Source organism: Marmota flaviventris, chromosome X, assembly GCF_047511675.1.
Source record: "Marmota flaviventris isolate mMarFla1 chromosome X, mMarFla1.hap1, whole genome shotgun sequence".
Lineage (NCBI taxonomy): Eukaryota > Metazoa > Chordata > Mammalia > Rodentia > Sciuridae > Marmota > Marmota flaviventris.
The window spans coordinates 102,659,738-102,684,905 of NC_092518.1; the positions used below are offsets into that span (position 1 = coordinate 102,659,738).

The 25,168-nt window shown below is 42.1% G+C and overlaps 1 protein-coding gene across 2 annotated transcripts in view; it reads left to right on the plus strand.

Moving 5' to 3' along the window:
- Positions 1 to 609: 609 nt before the first annotated feature.
- Positions 610 to 25,168, plus strand: part of Slc25a43 (solute carrier family 25 member 43) — a 44,267-nt gene continuing 19,708 nt past the window's right edge. For both annotated transcript variants that reach the window (XM_071606467.1, XM_071606468.1), the window contains exons 1-3: positions 610 to 942; positions 8,343 to 8,584; positions 11,034 to 11,206. In XM_071606467.1, the coding sequence (XP_071462568.1) occupies positions 668 to 942; positions 8,343 to 8,584; positions 11,034 to 11,206 (690 nt within the window). In that variant the 5' untranslated portion in view covers positions 610 to 667. The remainder of the gene's footprint in view (positions 943 to 8,342; positions 8,585 to 11,033; positions 11,207 to 25,168) is intronic.

The following is a 25,168-nucleotide window of genomic DNA, read 5'->3' on the forward strand; positions in this document are numbered from 1 at the left end:
CAAGGTCACACAGCTGGCAAATTGCAGTCAAGATTCTAAGGCAGGATCCAGATTCCAGGTTCTAACTACCAACCCTACAGCCTCTCCAAATGAGGTCATACCTACTAAGGGCTGTTTTGAGGATTAACTAAAATGATATTTGTAAAGTCCAGGACTTTGCAAGTGTCTGATAGGTAGCGGCCATGGTTGTGAATTGGTTTGTCCATTCTACACTGCATAACGTTCTGGGCTATTTATTGGGGTAGGAAAAAAAAAGATTGGAGAGAAAAGGAGAAAGAGGAAAGAGCAGGGGGAAGAAGAGGTCCAGGAGGCATGAGAAAAGGGACAAACCTGAAGAGGGGCAGAGGAATCTCTGAACACTTAGGAAACAAAAAATCTAGCTGGCTAGGCCTTGAGAAAATAGACTTAACTGTTCTCAACTGAAAACCGAGTCATGACAACTGAAGAGGCCCCATGCCATTCAACCAGGAGGCCTCGCCCCGGGTCAGCAGGCCCTCGACCCCACCCCTAGCCCCAAGGCAGGCTCAGGCGTGGACCGTGTTTCAGTTCCTCCTACGGGTCCGCCCCACGCCGGGCGGGGCCTGGCCCGCCCCCTTTGCTGGTGGCCCACGAACCCCAGGCCCGAGCCACGCGGTCTCCCGGGCCAGGCCGGGCCGGGCCGGGCTCTATGGCTACGTGGAGGCGGGACGGCCGGCTGACCGGCAGTCAGCGGCTTCTGTGCGCGGGGCTGGCGGGGACGCTCAGTCTCAGCCTCACTGCGCCCCTGGAGCTCGCCACCGTGCTGGCCCAGGTCGGCGTCGCACGAGGCCACGCCCGGGGACCATGGGCCATAGGACGCCGGGTGTGGCGGGCCGAGGGGCCCCGAGCCCTGTGGAAGGGGAATGGGGTGGCGTGCTTGCGCCTCTTCCCCTGCAGTGCTGTGCAACTCGCCGCTTACCGCAAGTAAGAGCCAGGCCGGCGCGGGTGGGGCAGGGAGGCCGGGACTGGGCCCGGTGCGGTGCGGCGGCTCACCGCCACCTTACTGTCTGAGGTCGGGCCCTATAGTGGGGCCTGACCCCTTCCACATCACATGGGGACTCTCGGAGCAGTTAGGCCACAAGGCTACACCTGGAGCCCCAAAGCCCAGTCCCTAAGTTGTTCACTTCCAGGGATTCCTGCCCTGGAAGATGCAGTTTTGTGGCACGCAGCCCAGGCCCTGGGAGTTTCCCCGGGTGAAAGGGGTGACGGGGTGGAATGGAGATTTGGGGTAAAGGAATGAGTTCTCCAAAGATGACTCCTGACCGTTCCCATCAATTCAACAACTTGGAAATTTTTGCTTTGGCTGGCTTCGGAGAGAGACCCTCTTGAAGGTGTGTGTGTGTGTGTGTGTGTGTGTGTAAGTGGGTCTGTGTGGCCAATGCCCAAGAAAAAAACCGTCTCAGTTGGGTGGGAGGGACTGGTTCCTCACCTCACAAAAGCCAAAGATTCCTGCCCACTCTCATCCCCAGCCCCAAACCCAGACTAATGCAAGCTTGACTTTAGACCCCAATGAAGGCTGCAGCTTCCCTGTCCCTAAGCTGTGAAGGGTTCCCTGGGCCTAATGCTTCACCTCACCCCCTTGCCCACTGGCCTTGTTCTTTGGGCTTTTGCACCTTCTCCTGCATCCATAGCTACTCCTTAGGAAAAAATCTAGATATGCACATGTGGAATGAGCCCAAAAGCTTCCTCGGGGCTTAGAGATATTTGCCTTGGAACTGGAAAAGCAGCCTAAAAGAAAACTGGAAGTGATGGCATTCTAGGAAAGGGAACAGTTTCTGTATTTGGAAGGATGCTCCTTGTATTCTTATTCAGTGGACACTGGCCTTGTCTCTGAATTAGACAAACAGCACATAGCCCAGAGAGCAGATAAGTCTTTATTTGTTTGTGATTTTTTGTTTGTTTGCAGCACTGGGGTTCGAACCCAGAGCCTCATGTATGCTAGGCAAGCCCCTACCACTGAGCTACAACTCCAGTCTCAAGAGCTGGTGAGCCTTGACCTCATAGTTTAGCCTTGGTGGCTAACAGTCAAAGGATTTTTGCCTTGATGCTGTCACTTGGAAGGCTCACCTGACATGTCAAACAAAATTTTTCTCACAGAGTCCTCTCAGCTGGCATTCATTTTATTTCTGTCTGGGAGGAGCATTCCCTTCTCCTTCTCTGAGGAGAGAATCATGGGTAGGATTGTGTGCCATATCTGTCAAGGCTGTCTTCCCTCCACAGCCCCCCTTGCCCTCAGCAACATCTGCCTGCAGTCTGTAAATAATCTCTTCTAGGTTTTAATAATTGAATTTCTCCTCACCTCACCCTTTCTCCACAAAGTGATATGGAAATCTTCCTTTGCGTGGGATAGAAATGTGTACCACAGAACTGGAAGCAGAATTTCAAAAGGCAGGTTCAAGTATTGTGGCTTTTCTGCTAATCACCGTGTGTGTGTATGTGTATCATTACATTTCTACAACTCCTGTCTCCTGCCCTGTAAGGTCTTTAGACAGGAAGAATTATGTCCATTTGACAGATGCAGAATTGGGCTCAGACTGGTATACTACATCAGTGACAGAGTTGAGTGCTACCACGGGGCTCTCTGACTCCATTTCTCATACTCTTTCTATTCCATCTTGCCGCCTCACTCTCCCTTCCCCACCCCTCTCTCCAAATTTATTTGACATTAATTTACTTAGGGTACATGAAGTACTCACTGTGTGCATAATGCTGGGAACAATGCAAGGATGGGAGGGGATGATCTCTCTGCCTCCAAGAGCTTACAGAGTAATATAAGAATAAGACCAGTAGACTAGTAGGTGCATCTCTAACCATAACATATGAAGTAGCATATAATTGTTGTGGATAAAGTGCTATAGAAATGTGCACTTTGGATGAGGGAAGAAACAAAGAAGGCATAAAGACTTCACAGAGGAGGAAAAAGATTTGAGTTTGGCCTTGAGGTAAAGATCGGGAGAAAGAACTGCAGGTAATGTCAGCAAAGGCCAGAGGCGGGAAGGCATGCAGCATGACTGGAAATGCAGCAGGAAAGGCAGGTTGGGATATGATCTTGGAGGATCAGATTAAGGAATTTAGATTCAACTTGGTATGCAAGGTTAGCTGTGGGAAATTTTTTTGCAGGGTGGGGGAGGCAGTGTTGTGATTAAAGCAGTTCATGTAGAATGATTGTCATATGGTAGCATGGTAGGATGACTAGAAAGGAGGAAGGTTAGGGTGGCAGGACCAGTTAGGAACCTGTTGCTCTAGTCCACATGGCAACTGAGGGCACCTGAAATAGGCTAGTGACCGTAGAAGAGAACAATGCATGGGAGAACAGAGGGTTACATGAGCTAGATTTGCTAATATCTTTCTTCCTGCAGGATTATTTTCTTTCTGGAAGCTAAAAAGAAGTATTTCAATAAATGGCAAGGCATAGCCAGAAAGCAAAGTGGTTGATTAATCACAATGTCATCCTTCCTACCTAAAGATGATATTCATGATTCATCATTATACTGACTCATTTCTGCTCTTTTCCTGACGACAAATTTATAAAACAGGTGGATGGGATAATGTTACTGCTTCTGTTCGTGGGTTTGAACAAAGCATAAACATTTGGCATGTTCAGGAAACAGAGTGCTTAAGCCACTTGTCTGCAAACACAATGACACAGCTGGAACTTAAAACTGGGTCCTCTGGCTCCTGAAGCCACTCCAGGGCTCTGTCCACCATTTCACAGCAGAAATATCTGCTTATTCAAATTAAAGATCAAAAGAGTCCACTTGATAGTGTCTATCAGTAGGTAGGTTCCTGTCATAAACCAATGATAGATAACACAATGGATGGCTTAAAAATACATCAAATAGAAGAACCTCTCTCAACTTTATTTTTCTATCTAAACTTTGGTTTGGGTCCCTGCAGCTCTGAAATTGTTTAGAACCAATGCCATTTCCTTGTTGAACAACTGCTCCATGAGCATGTGTTTGGCTACATTTGCTGCTAGCCTGTGTTAGGTTGAAGTGTTAGCCATTCTAATCACACGTATCCAAGGTGTGTGGAATGTCTGTGCTGGCTGAAAGGAAGGGGTTACTGCAGTTCACTAGCTTATCCAGACTCCCCGGGGTGGGGGGGGGGAAGCTTCTGTGCATGTATGTATGTGTGGGGGTGGGAGGAAGAACAGAAATGGGAACCCCAGCATTCCCAGCCAATCAGACAAGCATTTAAGATGTAGGGACCAGGATAATGTCATTGGTGGCCAATCAGGGTTGCCTGTCTTGATTTAGCAATTCTAATGGGAGATTGGTGTTCCTTGTCCCTATGTCAGATGATAGGAGTCTGAGAAGAAAGGGTTACCTTTGGTTCTTCTTTTTAATTTTGTATATTTAATAGTAAGACCCTACTTGGGGCTGGGGTTGTGGCTCAGTGGTAGAGCACTTGCCTAGCATGTGTGAGGCCCTGGGTTCGAGTCTCAGTACTGCATATAAATAAAATAAAGGTCCATTTACAACTAAAATAAATATATAAAAAATAGTAAGACCCTACTTTATAAAATAGACTGATATAAGATAAGGTTCTACTTCTAGTTCAAGTCATCGAGAGGACCAAGGGCCTGTTTCCCACTGGTTGTTCCATTAGTCATTTCCTTATCAGGCTTGTTCAGCTCTCATATATGATCTATGCTGAGAGCTAGCACAGTGTCTGGCACATTATGGATATTCAACAAATGTGTAATTAATCAGTGTCCTAGAAGTGGCCAAGTGGAATGGGGAATAAGGGTGGGACAATGAGAATGAATGATGTCTCTTTTGGCAATTCATACTCCACCTTCTAGGTTGTTCCAGCTGCTGCCAACATCCAGTCAAGCATTTCCACTTCCTGTATCTTCCCTACCCCTCTAACTTGACAGCAGTGCCAAGGGAGAGGGGAGAGGAATGAGGAAGGATATAGACAGTAAGAATGAGGCAAATAGTATATTGGTGAATGCCAGCTTCAGTTACATGCATTATTAAAAAGTAGTTGGTTAACTCACTGGGTGCACTGGCACACACCTGTAATCCCAGCTACTTGGGAGGCTGAGGCAGGAGGATTGAACATTTGAGGCCAACCTGGGCAACTTTTTTTTTTAATTTTTATTTATTTTTTTTAGTCATACATGACAATAGAATGCATTTTGATATATAATACATACATGGAATGTACATAAATCAATCATATTGTCTTTTCTATTCTGCTGCCCTTCCTATCCTTCCTACTCCTCCCCTCCTCTCCCATTCTTCCTCTCTATCCAATCTAATGTGACACACTTTTTTTTTCTTTTTCTCATTACAATATCATATATGTATTCTGTATAACAATGAGGTTCTCCTTCCATCTTCTGTGCAACTCCCCTTCTCCCTCTTTTTCCCTCCCATCTCTCTTCCCTATTTAATGGTAGTCTTCTTCTCATGCTCTTCCTCCCTATCCCATTTTGAGTCACCCCCCTCATATCAGAGAAGACATTAAGCATTTGTTTTTTAGGGATTGGCTAACTTCACTTAGCTTAATCTGCTCTAATGCCATCCATTTGCCTGCAAATGCCATGATTTTATTATTTTTTTAGTGCTGAGTAATATTCCATTGTGTATAAATGCCACATTTTTTTAATCCATTCATCTATTGAAGGGCATCTAGGCCAACCTGGGCAACTTTTGAGACCCTGTGTCAAAAAGGGCTGGGGATGGACATAACTTAGTGATAAAGCACTCCTGCATTTGATTTCAGTACTCCCCCTCCAAAAAAATAGTTGGTTTACTCAAAGGATTGTTTGTTCTACAACTCAGAAGAGATGTGTTTAATCAATGAATGTTTTCTAGGAGCAGAGGTGTTAGCCTAGAACCTTTTAAGATGGTTTCACCTTAACAGTCACTCATCATGCACAGGGCCCAGGCCTGCTGACAGCTGAATGAGCAAGAAATAACCTCTTCGCTAGAGGTTTGAAAGCCAAAGTACTGGGGATGCGCTCATTTTAAATAAATAAATAAATAAATAAAACACTTATGTTAGTCTAGCTATGTTCACTTATATTTCAAACCTTCACTATCTCCCTCCCTATTTCCACTATCTGGCAGAAAATATTATTTTTTTCTGACTTCAAGCCCTTTAGTATTTTGTTCTCATCAGCAAAGAGTAAAATCCCTTTGCTTCCTGGCCAGAGAGTGGATGAAAAGTCCCCTTATAATGATTTCTGCCAGGATAGGCCCTTGTGACTGGGGATGCCCTTCTTAGAAGAATTGTAACAGAGAAGCTTTATGTTGTGGTTTGGAAAACTCCACCCAAATACATTTTAACTAAATTGTAAAACTGCAGAAAGATAAAAAGAATAGTCTACCAAACACTCAAACTGAATGGCCTCAAGTGATCCTCCCACTTCAGCCTCCTGAGTGGCTACAGGTATGGGTCACTGCATTGGGCAGCCACATTTCTTTTTCAGATACAAAAAGATGTAACAGAAAAAGCTGAATTCTTCATTCTCATTTCCAGTCCCATTCCTTCTCCTCTTTCCTGGAGGTTTATTTTCATACTTCTTCATATATGTTTATTCATGAATAGTATAAGACATTGCTGTAAGGGTTTCTAAATTAAATAGATGGTTATCATACACTATATATCACTGCAGCTTGCTTTTTTTCATTCAACATTATGCTTTTATGATTTATCTATATTGACAAATAGTTCCAAGCTCATTCATCTTAATGGTTATTTAATATCTATGGTATGACAGTGCCACAATTTATCCATCTCCTTACCCATGGAAGTTTAGTTTGCATGAGCTTTTCATATTTATAAATACTACTGTAGTATGTCTTCATATATATACTTGCAAGGGTTTCTCTAGAATGTACACTTACAAATGGAATTAATGGAATAAAGATAGATGTTTCTCCAGTTTCGATAGATACTGCAAAGTGGCCAAATTTCTATTCCTCCCAGCAATGGGTGAGACTTGTTTCCAAATTTGAAAGCCAATTCCCACCATCATTTCACATTATCAGACTTTTTTGACCTTTGCTAATCTTCTTGGTGATAAATGGTATCTTGTCATTGTTTTATTTGTCATTTTTCTGGTAACTACTGAGACAGAGCATCTTCTTTTATAATTATTGTTAAAAGGAAAATTCTGTAGATCAATTAAAGTCAGTAGAGCTTATTTGAACAAAACAAATACAAAATTCACATATCAAACAGCTCCCAGAATCAAGCAGGCTTGGCAAACTCCAAACAACAGTGTGGTCAGACACCATTTATAGTACAATAGAAGGAAAGCCTAGAAAACAACTTAATTAGCTACAGCCTAGTCAATCAATTAATCAGTTGGTTACACCTTAAGGCTAATTATTTATAGCCTAATAAGTTAACTAACTGGCTATAGGACCATCTGCAGCGAAAGCCCAGTTACTATGGTTAAACTCTGTATCAGGTCTGTTAGGCCCAGTATAGGTGCTCAATCCAAATCCATGACCTCCTACAAAACTTTAACATTACTAAATCTATATTTTCAAAACTCAATTTCTGGGATGCTCAAAGTCGTCATTTCAAGAAATTCTATTCCTTTTAGGTTTTAACAGAACTGAGAGAGTGCATTCCAATTTAGTATTTGCCAAGTACTTCTGTGCGTTTATACCTCACAGGCAAGCTAGACTTGACAGATATGCAGATAAAAGGGGAAACTGCAGTGGGGCAGGGTGGCGCACACCTGTAATCCCAGTGGCTCAGGAGGCTGAGACAGGAGGATCTCAAGTTCAAAGTCAGCCTCAGCAACTTAGCTAGGTGCTAAGCATCTCAATGAGACCCTGTCTCTAAATAAAATTTAAAATAGGGCTGGAGATGTGGCTCAGTGGTTGAGAGCCCCTGAGTTCAATCCTTGGTACTCCCCCCAAAAAAAGCAGAAGGGGAAAACTGCTTGAAATGAAGTGGGAAGAATTTATGGTAGAAATAAATAAAAGGGTTAGGTATCTTTTCTTTATTGCTAACTAGCATTATAAAAATATAAGATTTAAGGGGAAGGGAAGGGGCATGGTGGAATGAAATGGATATCATTACCCTAAGTACATGTATGAAGACACAAATAGTGTGAAAATACTTTATATACTGCCAGAGATACAAAAAAAATGTGCTCTATCTGTGTAATATGAATTGTAATGCATTCTGCTGTCATATGTAACAAATTAGAATTAAAAATATAGGATTTAAATACATTATTCATCAATTCTAATAGTAGAAATTACCACTTTATAAAGCACTTATTTTGAGAAGTAGTGTAAACACAATCCATATCTGATTCTTTTGGGATTTTCCCTATTTTCTCCCAGGTTTGTTGGGCTGTTCACAGATGACTCAGGCCATATTTCCCAGCAGAGCTCTATTGTGGCTGGGAGTCTCGCAGGCATAGTCTCCACCATTGTGACATATCCTACAGACCTCATCAAAACCCGGTTAATTGTGCAGAACATGCTGGAACCGACTTACAAGGGAATCTTCCATGCTTTTTCTACTATTTATCAACAGGAAGGGTTCCTGGCCCTTTATCGAGGGGTTTCCCTCACTGTTTTAGGTAAGATGGAACATTTCACCTTGTTCAAGAAAAGGCTATGTTCTCTGGCATATGTGAATGTTTTACATACCTTTATAACCAGTGAAATCAGTTTCACCAAGGTCAAGTTTGTATGAATTCAATCCATATAAAGCCAATTACTTTATTCTGTTCCATAACCATATACCCCACTCCTAAACTTTGGCCAGTCACATTCCGTGGAAGAGAGGAGTACAGAATACAAGTGGTTCAGCTATACTGGTAGAAAAGCAGACCTCAACATTGCTGCTGGGCAGCATGATCTTTTCAAGTGCATTTGTTTCACCACCTGCCCTTTTTAAGCCTTCCTTGGCTCTTCTGAGCTAAGGAGGAAAACTCAAACTCCTTAGGGCATTTCAAATCCTTCAGACCTGCCCCTGCCAATCTAGTTCACCTTATCCCATCTGGTGCCATGCCTCCACCTGCACTCATGTGCAACCATACAGGACTTGTGTTTCCCAGAAATACTATTCCTTCATACATGCTATTCCCTCTGCCTGAACTGCCTTTCCACTCTCTTTATGCCTAATGAACTCCTACCCATTCCTCCAGACCAAGTTTAAAAGATCTCTCTTCTGTCGAGTCCTTCCTCATTCTCCCAGTCAAACCGAATCCTTTCAATCCTTGTGTACCTAAAGCATCTTGTATAGGCCCCTATTATGATGCATATCAGAGACCATACCCTTATTAGTTTTTCTGGGATCTTTTTTTTTTTTATTTTTTTTTAGTTGTAGATGGACACAATACCTTTATTTTATTTGTTTTTATTTTTATGTGGCACCAGGGATCGAACTCAGTGCCTCACACATGCTAGGCAAGTGCTCTACCACTGAGCCACAACCCTGGCCCTTTCTGGGATCTTTTGCCCTCAGTGATAACTATCTCCAGGAATTGGCCTGCACCCTTGTATTCCCAGCACCTGGCATAGGGCCCAGCACATACCATGAACTCTCCAAATTTTTCTGAATAAAGGTAAAAGGGAGGTTGGTGATTCATTTTTAATATGTTCATTAAATAAATATTACCTGATCTAAAGATAAGCAATCCCACTTGTGTTATCTCCTCTTTTCAATCTCATTTTGGGGGAGAAATTTAGTCCCTCTGTAAGCCAAAGATGTCGCCCAATTTCTGGAAGTTTGTAAGAGGGCCACCTATTGTGTTAGTGTCTCACCATCTTAGTTACTAGAAAGGTGAGGATGCCTCACAAGGTAGCGTGCCCACTGGGCCCTGATAAAACTGTGTCATTCTCAAAAGCAAGGTCAGATATCCTCCCCAAATACAGTTTTCACAAAACACTTTCTTAGCTAGAGACCAGTCCCTTCTAAGCTCCAAAATGTAATTTAAGTGCTGCCCACTAACTTTCCTTTTCTGGGAGTGATTTTTTCCCAACATTTTATTTGAGTCTCCCAGAAAAGTTAGAAGACTTATAAACACCATATACCTACCATTTAGATGCTACACTTATCATTTTGCCAGGGTGGAGGTGGGGATTGGTTGTTTTTGTTTTGTTTTGTGGGGGTTTGTTTTTGTTTGCAGTACTGGGTATTCAGCCCAAGGGCACTCTGACACTGAGCTATGTCCCCAGTCCTTTTTATTTTTAAGACAGGGTCTCACTAAGTTGCCCAGGTTGGTCCTCCTGCCTTGGCCTCCCAAATAGATGGGATGACAGGTGTGTGCCATCATACCCAGCTCACTTAGCATTCTTGCTTTATCACATATCTATCCATCCTAATCTTCAGCTCATCTTTTTTTGATATTTTCATTTTATTTCTATGTGGTCCTGAGGATCGAACCCAGTGCCTCACACAATCTAGGTGAGCATGCTAGGGGATCGTTCTATCTCTGAGCCACAACCCCATCCCTCATCTTTTTATTGACAATTTCAATGTAACTTTTGAACATCAGTGCACTTGATCCTTCATCCCTGAACACTGAAAATGTATATCATTAACTCAAGTTCAATATTTACATTTGTATTTATGTTGAATTTATATACAGTAAAGTGCACACAAACCTTCACCTATAATGAACTATTTGATGCATTTTGATTAATGATACAACCCCTATCAAAATATAGAAGTCATGGTGGCACATGCCTGTAATCTGAGCAGCTCAGAAGACTGAGGCAGGAGGATTGCAAGTCCAAAGCCAGGCTTAGCAACTTAGCAAGGTCCTAAGCAACTCAGGGAGACTTGTCTCTAAATAAAATATAAAAAGGTCTGGGGATGTGGCTCAGTCTTTAAGTGCCCCTGGTTTCAATCCCTGGTACAAAAATTGTGTGTGTGTGTGTGTTAAAACCATATATATATATATATGGTTTTAACAGACTGTTCAATCCATATAGAGCTAATTACTTTATTCTGTTCCATAACTATATACCCCACTCCTAAACTTTGTTTTCTTCAGACAGCAGCCTCTTGTTGCTTTGCAGGTGCTCTTCCATTCTCCGTGGGCTCCCTTCTTGTTTACATGAACCTGGAGAAAATCTGGAACAGACCCCGAGACCAGTTCTCTCTGCTGCAGAACTTTACCACTGTCTGTCTGGCTGCTGCTGTGACCCAGACCCTCTCCTTTCCCTTTGACACCGTGAAGAGAAAGATGCAGGTGAGACGATGCCTTGAAGTGTTTGTGGGTGGATAAAAACAACAGCAAAGAATACCAGCCCCAAGTAATGCCAGACTTCCGAGGAGCTCATGACTGCTTGTGCAAATACTATGCAAACCCCAACTCTGTGGCATTTCTGCTGCTAACCTCAGGGCTGTTCGGCCTGAGCCCAAGCTGCCACCTGATACCATACTCTGTTCTCAGTCTTTTATGAAGCTTCCAAATAAGGCCCCTTTCAGTCCTCTCCTCCTGGATACATCATTGTGATTCTCCTTCCTCCAAGATTCACATAGTAGTATAGGTGCTTCATCAGTGCACCTTGCCTCAGTGAATTGACTGCCTAGGACAAATAAGCCAACAATTCTAGCCAGCAAGGATCCACTAGTCCCTGACGCCCTCACTGAGGACTAACTGCAGGACTAATGGTTAAAATAGGCCACATCTTAGTGGGATTGACCATGCATTGTCCTAATTGTTACCTGGGGAAACTTGCATTTTTTTCTATAGACCATAGAGGCAAGCCTAGTAGCAGAGCTTTCAAACTGAATAATTGGTTTATCCTAGAATGAGCCAGTTTTGATCAAAGAAAAATCAGACTGGTACAAATAAGGCTGGGGAAGTATAGCCACATGTGCATAATAGGAGCAGGCTCCCAATCCAAGCAGGATTGAGGCTTTGCATATTCCTTTAATCAAGATCTCTCCCTTAAAATTACACCTCCATTGGCTTGCTTGTCTCCCTCCTTTACCTCTTCTGGACAATTCCTGATTTATATAATTGATATATTCCTGAAGAGCTGCATAAAAATGAATTTGGGGTCAGTTGAATGCAATTTTTTTTCTTGTTACTGGGAATTTAACCCAGGGGTGCTTTACCTCTGAGCTACATCCTTAGCCCTTTTTATTTTTATTTTATTTTGAGACAGAGCTAATTACTTTATTCTGTTCCATAACCATATACCCCACTGCTAAGTTTCAGAGGTTGGCCTCTAACTTGCAATCCTCCTCCAGAATTGCTGCGATTATAGGCATGAGCCACTGCACTCAACTTGCAATTTTAAATTATTAGTCTCAGTCATTCATTTTTCCATGTGACTGACTTGTCCGCCTGCTTGCTCAGTGCCCCTCCCCACTTCCTGCTTCTACTTTGTAGTATTCTCTGCTGATCTGGGCCATTGCTTACCTCAGCACTAAAAAGCCTGAAGGTACTTATCTATCAAAGCTGCCTTTGGACAAACACACATGATCACATTCATTTCTGCCACTTCAGTCTATGACACTTCTCATCTGTCTGGGTTATGTTTCTTCCCTGTCCCTGACCAGATAAATAACAGTCACATTGTTATAAATGTAGTGTGGGTGCAAATTGAGAGGCTGCTTAGTGCATACTTATTTATTAATAGCATTGTTTCTAATTTTAAAAGTTATATACACATACTTAAAATGGTTAACATAGTTAATTTTATGCTATATATGTTTGGCCACCAAAAAAAAAGTAATGCATATAGGATATAGGGAATTGGAGGAATATATAAAAGTACAAAAAAAAACCACAATAAATTATCCATAGGTGGGCATGGTGGCATACCTGTAGTTCCCAGCTACTTGGGAGGCTGAAGCAGAAGAATCAGTTGAGCTCACAGATGTGAGAGAAGCTGGAGCAACATAATGAGATCTGATCTCAAAATAAATAAATAAAAATAGAAATTACCCATCCCATCACTCCATGGATTATAATGATGAAGAGTTTTTCTCTTATGTATATGTATGTATGTATAAATATAAGTATATATGTAAATATATGTAAGATTATTTCTTTTTATAGAATTGTGTCTTGATGGTAAATAAAAATGAATTTCCTGCTTTTTTCACTTATTATATAATGAGCTTTGCTCCAGGCTGTTAAGTATTTAATTATCGTATAATATTCCACCAAATTGATGTGCCAGAAAATATTTAATAGTTTCTCATTTTTTAAGAGTAATTTTTTCAAATTCTAAAGTATAATAACATTGCAGTGAAAACCCTTATGTTTTTTTCAGACCTGTGATAGTACTCTTAGGATATACTCCTAGAAATTAATGAACAAGACACAAGATATAAATTATTCTAAGGCTCTTAATGAAATTTACTCTGCAGAAATTTGTAAGTTTACACTTACACCAGCAGTAAGGGAAAGTGATTCATCTTCTAAATTCTCAACCTATATTATTGTTACTTTTTAAATCATATAGCTAAAAAATGGTATCTTATTGTTTCTAAGTGAGGATGCACATTTTCCATATATCATTTGGCCCTTTGTATTTCTTTATAAATTTTCTCTTTGTGTCCTTTGCCTATTTTTCTAGGACACACAGATTTTTCTATTGATTGATAGAAATATTTATATATTAAAGGTATTAACCTTTTGTCACACAGTGCACATATTTTCCCAGTTTTACATTTGGCTTCTAATTCTATTTATGGGTTTCTGAGTTTTTTTTTTTCTTAGTTTTAGGTAGACACAATATCTTTATTTTATTTTATTTTTTATGTGGTGCTGAGAATCGAACCCAGTGCCTCATGCACGCTAGGCAAGCGCACTACCACTTGAGCCATATCCCCAGCCCTGGGTTGCTGTTTTGTTGTATGTATTTTTATTACTGTTTTGTTTCTAACTTTGCTTTTCTGCTTAAAGGGTCTACTTCATACTAATCTTATGAATAATTATTCACTTATATGTTGACTTTTTGGTGTTTGGTTTTTAGTACTGGGGATTGAACCCAGGGGCACTTTACCACTGAGCTACATCCCCAGCTGTTTTTTTTGTTTGGTTGTTTTTTGTTTTTTTTTGTTTTTGTTTTTGAGGCAGGGTCTTGCTGAGTTGCTTAGGGCCTTGCTATGTTGCTGAGGTTGACCTCAAACTTGCAATCTTCTTGCCTCAGCCTCCAGAGCTGCTGAGATTACAGGCGTGAGACACTGAGCTTGGCTTTATATGTTCTTTAAATATGTTTTGTCATAGTTTTCACACTTAACATTTGAATGCATTTAGAATTTACCTGGGGCATGATATGAGGCAGTCATCTAACTCTTAGTTCACCTTTTTGTGTGTGTGTGGCGATGGGGATTGAACCCAGGGCCTTGTGCATGTGAGGCAAGCACTATAACAGCTAAGCTATATCCTCAGCCCCATAAGCACTATTTTTTAATAACTTTTACTTTGTAATTTGACTTTTGCCACATGCTAAATGTTTAGAAATATTCTAGGGTCTCTATCTCTGGGCTGTATATTCTGTTCCGTTAATCTGTCAGTCTGTTCTTGTGCCAGTACCATGCTATTTCAATTACTATAGCTTTAAAATGGCTTTTATCTTCGTTGCACTTTTTAAAACACTTCCTTGATTACTCTCAGTGATTTGCTCTTCCTGATAAACTTTAGAATTACCTTGTGCTTAGAACTTTATTTATATTAAACTATAAACATGGAATAAATTATGTCAAACTTTCTATCTTCTTCAGGAATATAATATATCCTTTAGCTTTCTTTTTTTAGGTTGAACCAAATGAAATTGCCAGCATCCCACATTTTGACATATTCAAATGGCAATTTCATATGTTTCAACCCTTGAAAAGGTATTTTCTTCAGATGGTATTTATGCTCTTTCTAAAAAAGATACCTTCTTTAAAAAGAAAAAAAATGTTGCCAGGCATGCTGGTATACACCCATAATCTCAGTGACTTGAAGGCTGAGGCAGGAGGATTCCAAGTTCAAGGCCAGCCTCAGCAACTTCACAAGGTCCTAAGCAACACAGCGAAACCCCATCTCAAAATAAAAATAAAGAAAAAGAACTGGTGATGTCACTCAGTGATGAAGTTACCCTGGGTTCAATCCCTGTAGGAAGGAAGGAAGGAAGGAAGGAAGGGAGGGAGGGAGGGAGGGAGGGAGGGAGGAAGGAAGGAAGGAAGGAAGGAAGGAAGGAAGGAAGGAAGGAAGGGAAGGAAACATAAAATGAGCAGCGATAAGTTGGGAAGGAGGTATGATATACTACAAGCATTTACTCATTTTTTTAAAAATCCTGGCCCTGCCAGGAGTGGTGTTGCATACCTATACTCCCAACTACTCTGAAAGCTGAGGTAGAGGGATCACAAGTTCAAGGCCAACCTCAACAAGTTAGTGAGAACCTGTCTCAAAATAAAATTTTAAAAAAGGACTGGTGCTGTAACTCAGAGATAGTACATTCCTGGATTCAGTCCCCAGTACCACAAAATCCTGGCCCTAAGAATTTCTTTCACTGCCAAGGGCAGTGAAATAATAAGGGCACTTTCTGCCACCTCTTATAATTTAGTATTCCTTATGCATAGTTAAAAGTTGGTGAGCTCAGCTTCCTTCCCCTAGCAGTCCTGTCCAAAAACAAGGCCTTGAGACTGGGGGAGTGGTGGGGATTAGGACTTGTTGTGAGAAAGGTTTCAGATGAAGTTCACTGACATCTAAATGTGGAGCTGAGGGGTTTCAGTATTCTCCATAAACCTTTAGCTTTCCTTTCTCTTACTGGGAGCTAGAATAGTGACTTCCTCTGGGAGAATGTAGCCAAGGATGTGTTCTATACTAGGATACATACTGACCACAACAATCTGCCAAGAACTGGGGTAAGATACACTAGAAGTAGATTATTTGAGGGCAATCCTGATTATCTTTTCCCTTTTATGGGAACCTTCTAGATAATGCATACAAAGAGCTTCAATAAAAGCTTTCTAATAAATTCAAAATCATGATAGTTGTAAAAATTAAAAATCCAAAGAGACAATTGTGTTGCTTCACAAAATAGGATCAGCAGCTAATTATGAATATCATGTCATGTAAGGTTATAGAAATAAAATTCTCAGTGTTGCAGTCAAACTGTTACTTTTCTTTTTTTAAGAAAGAGAGAGAGAGAGGAGAGAGAGAGACAGAATTTTTTAATATTTATTTTTCAGTTTTTGGTGGACACAACATCTTTATTTTATTTTTATGTGGTGCTGAGGATCAAACCCAGCACCCTGCGCATGCCAGGCAAGCACGTTACTGCTTGAGCCACATCCCCAGCCCACTTTATTTTTTTTTTTAATTTTATTTTGTTGTTGTTATTGTTGTTGTTGTAGATGAACACACAGTATCTTTATTTATTTCTATGTGGTGCTGAGGATCGAACCCAGTGCCTCACACATGCAAAGCAGGCACTTTATTACCGAGCTACAGCCCAAGCCCCTCAAACTGTTACTTTTCATGAGTTAATAAATATAATAATACCTTGTCCATACTATATTTTAAAAAATTAACACCCCAAATAAAATCACAGGCTGCTTTTAAATGCAAACATGGCATTACTTTCTCTGGCCATTAGGTGTCGCTGCAGTAAATGGAAATTATCTGAGCACCATCTGAGGGTACTAGAGCCAGTATCTCAGGGATCTCTGTCCAATTATTATCCTTATCCTCATAATGACAACAGACAAACCACAAAATCCAAATTCACCAAGAAGAGAGAACTTTAAGAACTATCTGCCTCACTGGAGCAGGCAGTGTTTGCCAGCAGAATTTGTAATAAGTGACCTTTGCAGGACAACCAGGCTGCTGTGACCTGAAACCATGTTAATGGTAACATTTGCATTCCAGTGGCCTTCCCCATTGCACTGCCTGGCACCAAGCAAATCAGTAGCAGGTGTCTGGTGGACCAGCAACTGGACAGGGAATTTTTCTCATCCCCCACGATGACTAGCCCCTTTGTCTGAATGTCTCATTCTCCTAATATGCTTTTATCCAGATACACACATATACACACAATCTACCCATTTAATGCCACATCAGGTTGGAACTCTTTTGAACATTAATGACAGTAATCAGAAGTCTTGTTTAACCACCTGAGCCCTTCCTTCACCATGCTTACACTCATTTTTTTTCCTTTTTTCCCCCTTTTTCTTACCTTGGCTCCTGTCTGGCATGCTAGAGAATGGAGAGGTAAATAAATTATGCATGTGCATGTTTTGATAGAATGTTTTTGATGGGAGGGGGTGGGTCAACCCTGTGCACAAATGAATTGAGATGCCTCCACCTAGTGTACCACCCTGCCTGAAATCCCCTTCTCCAAATTTCTGTACATTATAGTCCAAGCTCTTCAAGGTACATCCCTTTTGTCTGTATCTCCCACAGCTGGCCCAGATGTGGGCCAGAAGAGACTGGCAGCACTTAGTGTATTGAGAAAACAAGTATGGAGGGGGAAATACTGTCAAAGATTAATTTATGTAATTAATCTATGGGCTCCTAAAAAGGACCAGGGAGTCACCAGAATATGGTTCTGGGGACAGGTGCATATGAAGAAGTAGACAGGTGGAGAAACACTGTCCTGAACCTCCAGGAAGCAGCTGAGAAAGCAGGAACCTTAGAGCCTAATAGGCCTTCTGAGAGAATCAGGAAGGAGGCAGCAGGCCCAAGCGTGGTCCACGCACAACTCTGCTCAGTACCCTCCCCTGTTGCCGGTATTAGGTGTCTCCATTTCATCAAACATAAAACCAAGTGTCAGCCTGTTGCTTTATACCCCAGTGGACTTTGACCCCATCACCACAGCTCACAAGGTAAGCAGCATTGGGCCAGGTCAGCATTTGAACTAAAAGCACATAAGATGAAGGACAAAGGTAGTATCCGAGTGGCACAGCTGACTGAGCAGAACACACATGGTCAGTGAATAAACAGAGGCCCCAGCCTGCTCAAATAGAGCTTCCATATCTAGGTGAGGTGGTTTCCACCTTGAGCTGCCCTTGCTGGATTGGACATGGTTGCTTCTCATGCTCCAGTCTCTATCTTCAGCCTGACCTCCCTCCTGAGCCCCAATACCATAGTTCTCACACTGTGCCAGACATTAGCATTTAGCCATCATGTCACCACCATCATCTCTAATTTAACATGTATCAAACTGACCTCTCTGTCCCCAAAAACTTTCCTCCCAGAGTTTTCCATTTCTTTTTTTTTTTTTTTTCAGAGTTTTCCATTTCAATACGATCATTGTCCCAGTTAGGCAGGCTGGAAATCCAGAAGTTAGGTTTGACCATCTTTCTGCCAACCCAGTCATCCTTAAGCCCAGTTACTCCTTCATTCCTAACTCTCCCATACAGGTCTCTTATTGTTCTTGCCCCCTGCCCCAATCTAGAATCTTATCAGCTCACATCTACACTATTACAGCAATCTTCTAATTGGTCTCCAGGATTCATTCTAAAAATGATCATAAACATCAAACACTATGATATAGAAGGCAGTGTCCTAAGTGCTTTATGCTCATTATCTCATTTAATCCTTACAGTTTTATGAGGTGGGCACTGTTGTTATTGAGCCCATTTTATGAATGAGAAGACTGAGGCACTGAAAGGTTCTGCAGCCTGCTGGTATACCAGCCAGTAACTGAACTGGATATAAGCCCAGGTAGCTTGTCTCCAAGGTCAATATTCATTTCATTCCCCTCCAGCCTGGCCCATGGGCTTCTGCCAGACAAATTTTCTTAAGATCTGCCTGTGTTGGTCCTTCTTTATTGCCCTTAAATAAAGTCTGAGCCCCTTGGCCTGGCATGTTCCCTTACCAACTTTGCCATCTTCATCACACAGAGGCCCTTTGTATCAGGAGTTGCAAAATCAAATGTCTGTAGGAACTTAGAAGTAACATGGAAAAGAGAATGTGGAGTAACCCAGAGAACACACACTCAGCCCTAAAGAATAATCCTGTGCTTCAAGCCATCATGGCGTTTGAAAGCATTTTGGAGAGCTCAATTTCACTGGGCTCACAAAATGTGATTAGCATTTAAATATGTTTAGCAGAAAGGAATGAAATGAGCCAGTGGAGGCTGCAGGCAAGCTACAAGCCCCTCCTATCCAAAGGATGGCTGCCATTTCAAAATGCAGGCCTAGTTTTCAAGGGTGCTGAAAATCCAGATTTTTATGTAAGTCTCTCAGTTTTTCAGTGTTACAAATAACAATTAAGTACTGACTGGGCTAAACAAAACATGCCTTTTAATGACCTCTGTTCTACTCAAGCCTCCATTTTCACCCAAGTGATCTTTTTAGTCCCCCTCACCCAATCCCTGAAGACTAAGTGTGTTCTACATTTCAATCACCCTGCCTTTGTTCACATGGCTCCTTGTGCTTCAGCATCTCTACTGTCTACTTAAAGGCTCTTCTGAGTTTGCCTCAGTGAGGGCTGTCTCTCCTGACCTACTGTCGCAGGATCTAACGCGTTTGTTTGATAAATATATTGACTTTCCTAAAACAGCTATCTAATTTTGATGGAAGTAGAATCACAGGGCAGCTGCTCCAGACTACGAGGGTAGGGATTCTGGGGCAAGAGGCTGAGTTAACAAACAGCGTGCTCCATCTATAACTATGGATTCCGGGTTTTCATGGACTCCCCCACACCACACACAAGAGCACAGTTATTTGGTTCCAAAAGATTTATGGTTGAATAACTCCTTTTAGTTGATGCTGTGAGCCTGTATGTGACCTCTAATGCAGCCAGTTTCTTTTCCCTAGCATTTCTCTCCATGCCCCCACTTTTTCCCATCTCAGCACCATTGCTCTGCTGTCTCTTCACTGTCACAGCCACCTCCTGATGTCATCACTCACTTCCCCAGCAGAAGTAGTCTCCCTCTTCTCAATGGCCTTAGCTCATTCCTGCTACAAGTTGAGCATCCCTAATCTGAAATCAGAATACTTCAAAATCCGAAACTTTTTAAGCACAGACAGGACATCCCCGTGGAAATTTCCACACCTGATCTTATATAAAGGGCTGCAGCAAAAATGCAGGCACACTAAAAATATTGCATAAAATTACTTTCATATTGTGCAAATAAGATATACATGAAACATAAATGAATTTCATGTTTATACTTGAATCTCATCCCCAAGATATCATTACATGTAATGATATTCCAGAATCCAAAGCCTGAAACACTTCTAGTCCCAAGCATTACAGAGAAGGGATAGTCAACCTGTAAAGCTCCCTTATGGCCCAGGTCACATGCTTCCTTATATTACATTCTTTTGTGTTCCTTATTTTCTCTAAATTGCAAGCTCTTTGTCTATGGGATGTATGTCTTACACATTTATATATCCCCACAATACATAGTTTCACATGGCAGGCACTTCATACTTGTTAAAAAAAAAATTAAATTTAAGTCAGGCATGGTAGTGCAAACCTGTAATCCCAGTGGCTTGGGAGGCTGAGACAGGAAGATTGCAAGTTCAAAGCCAGCCTCAGCAACTTATTGAGGCCCTAAGCAACTCAGTGACGCCCTGTCTCTAAATTTAGAAATATAAAAAAAGGGTTGGGGATGTGGCTCAGTGGTTAAATGCCCCTGGGTTCAATCCTTGGTACCAAAAAAATAAATAAAAATAAAAAATAAGTTTAGGGTGGGCTTAGAATATCTTGCTGCAAGTATAAAATTCAACCTTAGCTGTTGCTGACTAAGCCCCATGTCCACATGGTTGTACCTACCCTAGTTGAAGGCATCCAAGCCTGCCTCCTCCTCAGCCCAAGGAAACCTCTGCTTATCCCCTGCCTGAGACTGCCTATGTGCTTCATTATGACAATGCACATCTTCCATCTCCTACCTTAGCAGTCAGGTTCTGTGCAGCCTAGAGCAAACAGCTGATAACAATTCAAGGCAGGCAAATTTTCTGAAAGGACAGAAGACAAAAAACTTCACACCATTTTGATTTATATTCTCTCTCCATCTAGCCTCTCACTGTTATGTGTGGTACCTGGAATTTCTTGGAAAATTATAGCATCATCAAATTTATATTTGTTAGTTGATTGCTTTCAGTAAATGTGACCAGATCTAAATGAATGTATGGAAATCTGTGCTCTTCTTTGGTGGAGAAGCTTTTGTCAGGGGTATAAGCATGGGGACAAGTTATGTCAGGGGAGATAATGACAGGAGTGCCTCCCCTGAGATTAAGAAATTGTAGTGATATAATATTAACTACCATATTTGTCATTTAATTTGTACAAGATGTTTCTTAATGCATTTGATCTTCTGTAACCCCTAAAAAATAAGTGCCATTATCATTCCTATTTTATAGATGAGGAAGTGAGGCAAGAAAGGGTAAGTCACTTGCCCAAAAATCACATGGCTGGTAAGTGGTGGAGCTGGAATTTGAACCTGGGTCTCTCCTTCCTTAGGTCCTTCCTTTGTCGACCAGGAATCCAGGGACTTGTTCCTACACGTTAGGTAATTGATTAATTTTTACTTTAGTTCCCTTGCCCTTAGTGTGGGAGTAAGGGATGAGAGAGAGGGAAGACACACCTTGAGAACTGGGAGCTGAAATCCTCCATGCAAAAGAAGCTGAGAAAAATAATACCATGCAAGCTCAGAAGCTGACAGGCAGGGGCCTTGTTTTAATCCCTTCAGGCTGCTATGTTAAAAATACCACAAGCTAGGTAGCTTATAAACAACAGAAATCTACTTCTCACAATTCTGGAGGCTGGGAAGTCCAAGGTCAAGGCAGATTTGGTGTCTGGTGAGGGTTTGCTTCCTTGTTCTGGCGGGGGAGGTGGCAGGGGGTATACTTCTCTCTGTGTCCTCACATGATGGAAGGGGCAAAGCCACCCCTTGGAGCCTCTTTTGTAAGGGTACTAATCCCATTCAGAAGGGTGGAGCCCTGATACCTTACTCATCTCCCAGCAACCCCACCTCCTAATATCATCACATGGGGGGGGGGGGGGGGTCAGGATTTCAACATAGAATTTGGAGGAAACACAAACCTTCAGACCATAACATTGGCCTGACTTTGGCCAGGAAATGGTTAACTCAAGTGAAAGAAAAAAAATCTTAGGAAAATGGGGCTGTCCTAGGGCTTGCTTTAGTCCCTGGCAGCCTGGCAACAGAATGCTGGCCAAATTGGCAGCTTTGACTTGAAGCCATCAGATCAGATCATAATGAGGAACAATGAGCCACAGGCATAGATCATTCAACAGCCACAGACCCTTTGGCCAGTCATAAACTGACCATGGTTGTTCTGAAGGGTTGGGAAGAGAGCCCCACTGGCTCTCTGAGCCATTGGGGGAGCAAGGACAAAGCCCCAAGAGAAGAGAGAAAATTGTTATCATCACCCTTGGTAAGACATGTTAACAGATTTTCAGGGTTTCTGCCTCCTGCAACCTCTCTTGGTTGGCATAGTACCTATTCTCAGTAGGATCAGACCTCTGTTTTCCTAACAGAGCCGACTTACCTGTGTGGAAGTAGAAACACTGCTGAGGGCTGATCTCTAAGGGTAGTGAGAGACGATGGGAACCTTACCTTTGTTGCATTTTCAATTAATCCCTCGCTGTCATCTTGCTTTGAGGTCTGTTCCCTTTGAGGACTAACTTCTGCCTAAGTGAGTGGCACTGCCTTCGCTATTGTAGAAAAAGGATGCTTTTCCAATCCAGGTGGATACCTGGATATTCCTTAGGCAAGGTAGCTTTTTTAAACCTCATTGTTAAAGTGAAGGAAAAGGAAAACTCTCCCCCTTTGTTTTTCCAAAAGGTATACAGTGCCCTAAATACTTCAGGGATGGTAGTTGTTGATCATGGAAACAAGACTGTCCCTAGGGAGCTGGCAAGGAGGGAGTAAGGAGGAGCCTTCCTAATTCCACTAAATATAAAATCATTCTGCCCTTTTTCCCTGGTCCTAGCTGACTTACTACTTTGAAGGGATAAAGGCCTGGAAATCAAAATGACCACCTGTGCTAGGCAGGCTTCCTCGTGCTCTACCTAAACAGTAACAGCAGCTAAGATAGGAGCTTCGGCCCACCTCCCTCCACCCAGAGTGGAAGTGAAGACAGTGGTAGGGGAAAGTGAAAGAAAGGGTCCAGCTGGGTGCAGTGGTGCATGCCTGTAATCCCAGTGGCTCAGAAAGCTGAGACAGGAGAATCATGAGTTCAAAGCCAGCCTCAGCAATAGTGAAGTGCTAAGCAACTCGGTGAGACTCTGTCTCTAAATAAAATATAAAATAGGGCTGGGAATGTGGCTCAGTGGTTGAATGCCTCTGAGTTTAATCCCTGGTAGCCCCCCCCCAAAAGAAAAAGGGTCCAAAAAAATGCCTGTTGTCAACCAGCTAAGCCCCGCTTCTAGCCATGAGCATGCATAGAAAGCCCCTGCTCTGAGGAGGATAGGGAGACTGAAGTTTGCTGACTTTTGCACTGGCTTCCAGCCAGCTTTGGAAATGAAGCACCAATTTCATGTCCTTTTTTCCACATAGCTGCCAATTATTTGTTTTTAGTGTCTGTGTTCACAATAAGGCTCTAATGGACACACAAGCTCAATGGGTCACAGTGTGGACTCTGGATCCCAGCCTGCCCCTTACTCTTGCAGGTGAGCCACACAATTTCTCTTAGCCTAATCTTTCTCATTTGTAAAACATGGGAGTGAGAAGTGTGCCTACCTCATATACATACAGAAAAGATTGAATTTGGTTATTGCAGATCCAGAGCCAGGCACATAATCAATGGTATTTTTATGAGCTTGCAGCATCTCTTCAGAATCTATGCATAGCATGGAAGGCCTGATTTGAACTATAAAAGCCAGTCCAGGTGTGTTTATTTCCTGTGTTTACTCTAAACCCACACACGAGCCAAGATCATAAAACCTCAGTTTCTATAGCTAATGATGAGCAGGGATGGTAAGAGAATTCGTTTTCTTTTGTTTGGTTAGTTTAATAGGCATTTACTGAGAGGCCACCATAAACAAGTCCTGAGTATATCTGGATATTCCCAGCCTTCTAAAAACTGTCATCTTCCAAATCTTTTTCTTTGCTGGTCCTACACATTCTCGCCCTCAGTCAAGATGACACTCTCAAAGTTGGATCTTCTAAAAGTTGGCCATGGCTGTTCTGCATGGGGCTGCCTCATCCTGGGCCTCAGCTGCAGCATGTTCTGTTCATCTGCATCTAACTTGCTTTCTCCGAGCAGGCCTGGGTGGGCCCTTTAGACTTCCCCAACCTCTACCCCAGTGGCCACACAGGAACCTACTGTTTCTTTTCTCTGCCCAAGCAGAATACTAACCTGCCGTCATTTGCCCACTCCCCCCATGGTGATGGCAGGCTTAGTGATCAGCTAATCATCACTCTGGCCTGCTGCTGAAATGGAAGACATTCACTCTGGAGGGACTGGAAATAATCTTGTAAGCATGCTGTGCTGGAAGGGCAGCAGCCTAAAGCCACTTGTGTGAATATCCCCACTGCAGACTAGGGACTTTCCAGCAGTAGAATGACATCTAGTTGGGTCATGGCTATGCCAAGAGAAATATGGGTCATGTGGCTCACAGGATAGAAGGGTCTGTTTGCTCCAATTCAATTGGCTTTTTTTGTTTGATTATTGGGGATTTGCCAAGAGATTCAAGCCTATCACAACTGCCTTCCACATATATACATCTCAGATGGTTTTGAAAGTAGACAGCTTTGTCTTCATGTTGAATCTTGCACATCTACAGAAGATAAAGATCACTTCCAAATGACAAATTGAAAGGTTCTGACCTCCTCTTTGCTCGAGCTAGCAGACTCTTAATTTTGTTTTTCCTTTCTTTTGTCTATCTCTGCCTGCCTGCCTCTCCCCACATCCCCCTCAGAATAGGGTCTTGCTATATTGCCCAGGCTCACCTCATACTCCTGTATTCAAGTGATCCTTTTGCTTCAGCCTCCCAAATAGCTGGGGCTACAGGTATACACTACTGTGCCTGACTTTATTTCTACTTCTTAAAGTTCTTTTTTTCTTATCTGTTCTATTTAGGTATACATGACAGCAGAATATTCTTTTTAAAAATAATAATTGGGGCTGGGAATTTAGCTCAGTTGGTAGACTGCTTGCCTCGCATGCACGAGGCCCTGGGTTCAATCCCCAACACCACCACCAAAAGAAATTAAAAATAATAATTGTATTATTTAATGTAAGCATTTTTCAAAAAAACATATTCTTTACTCCTGAAGCAAAA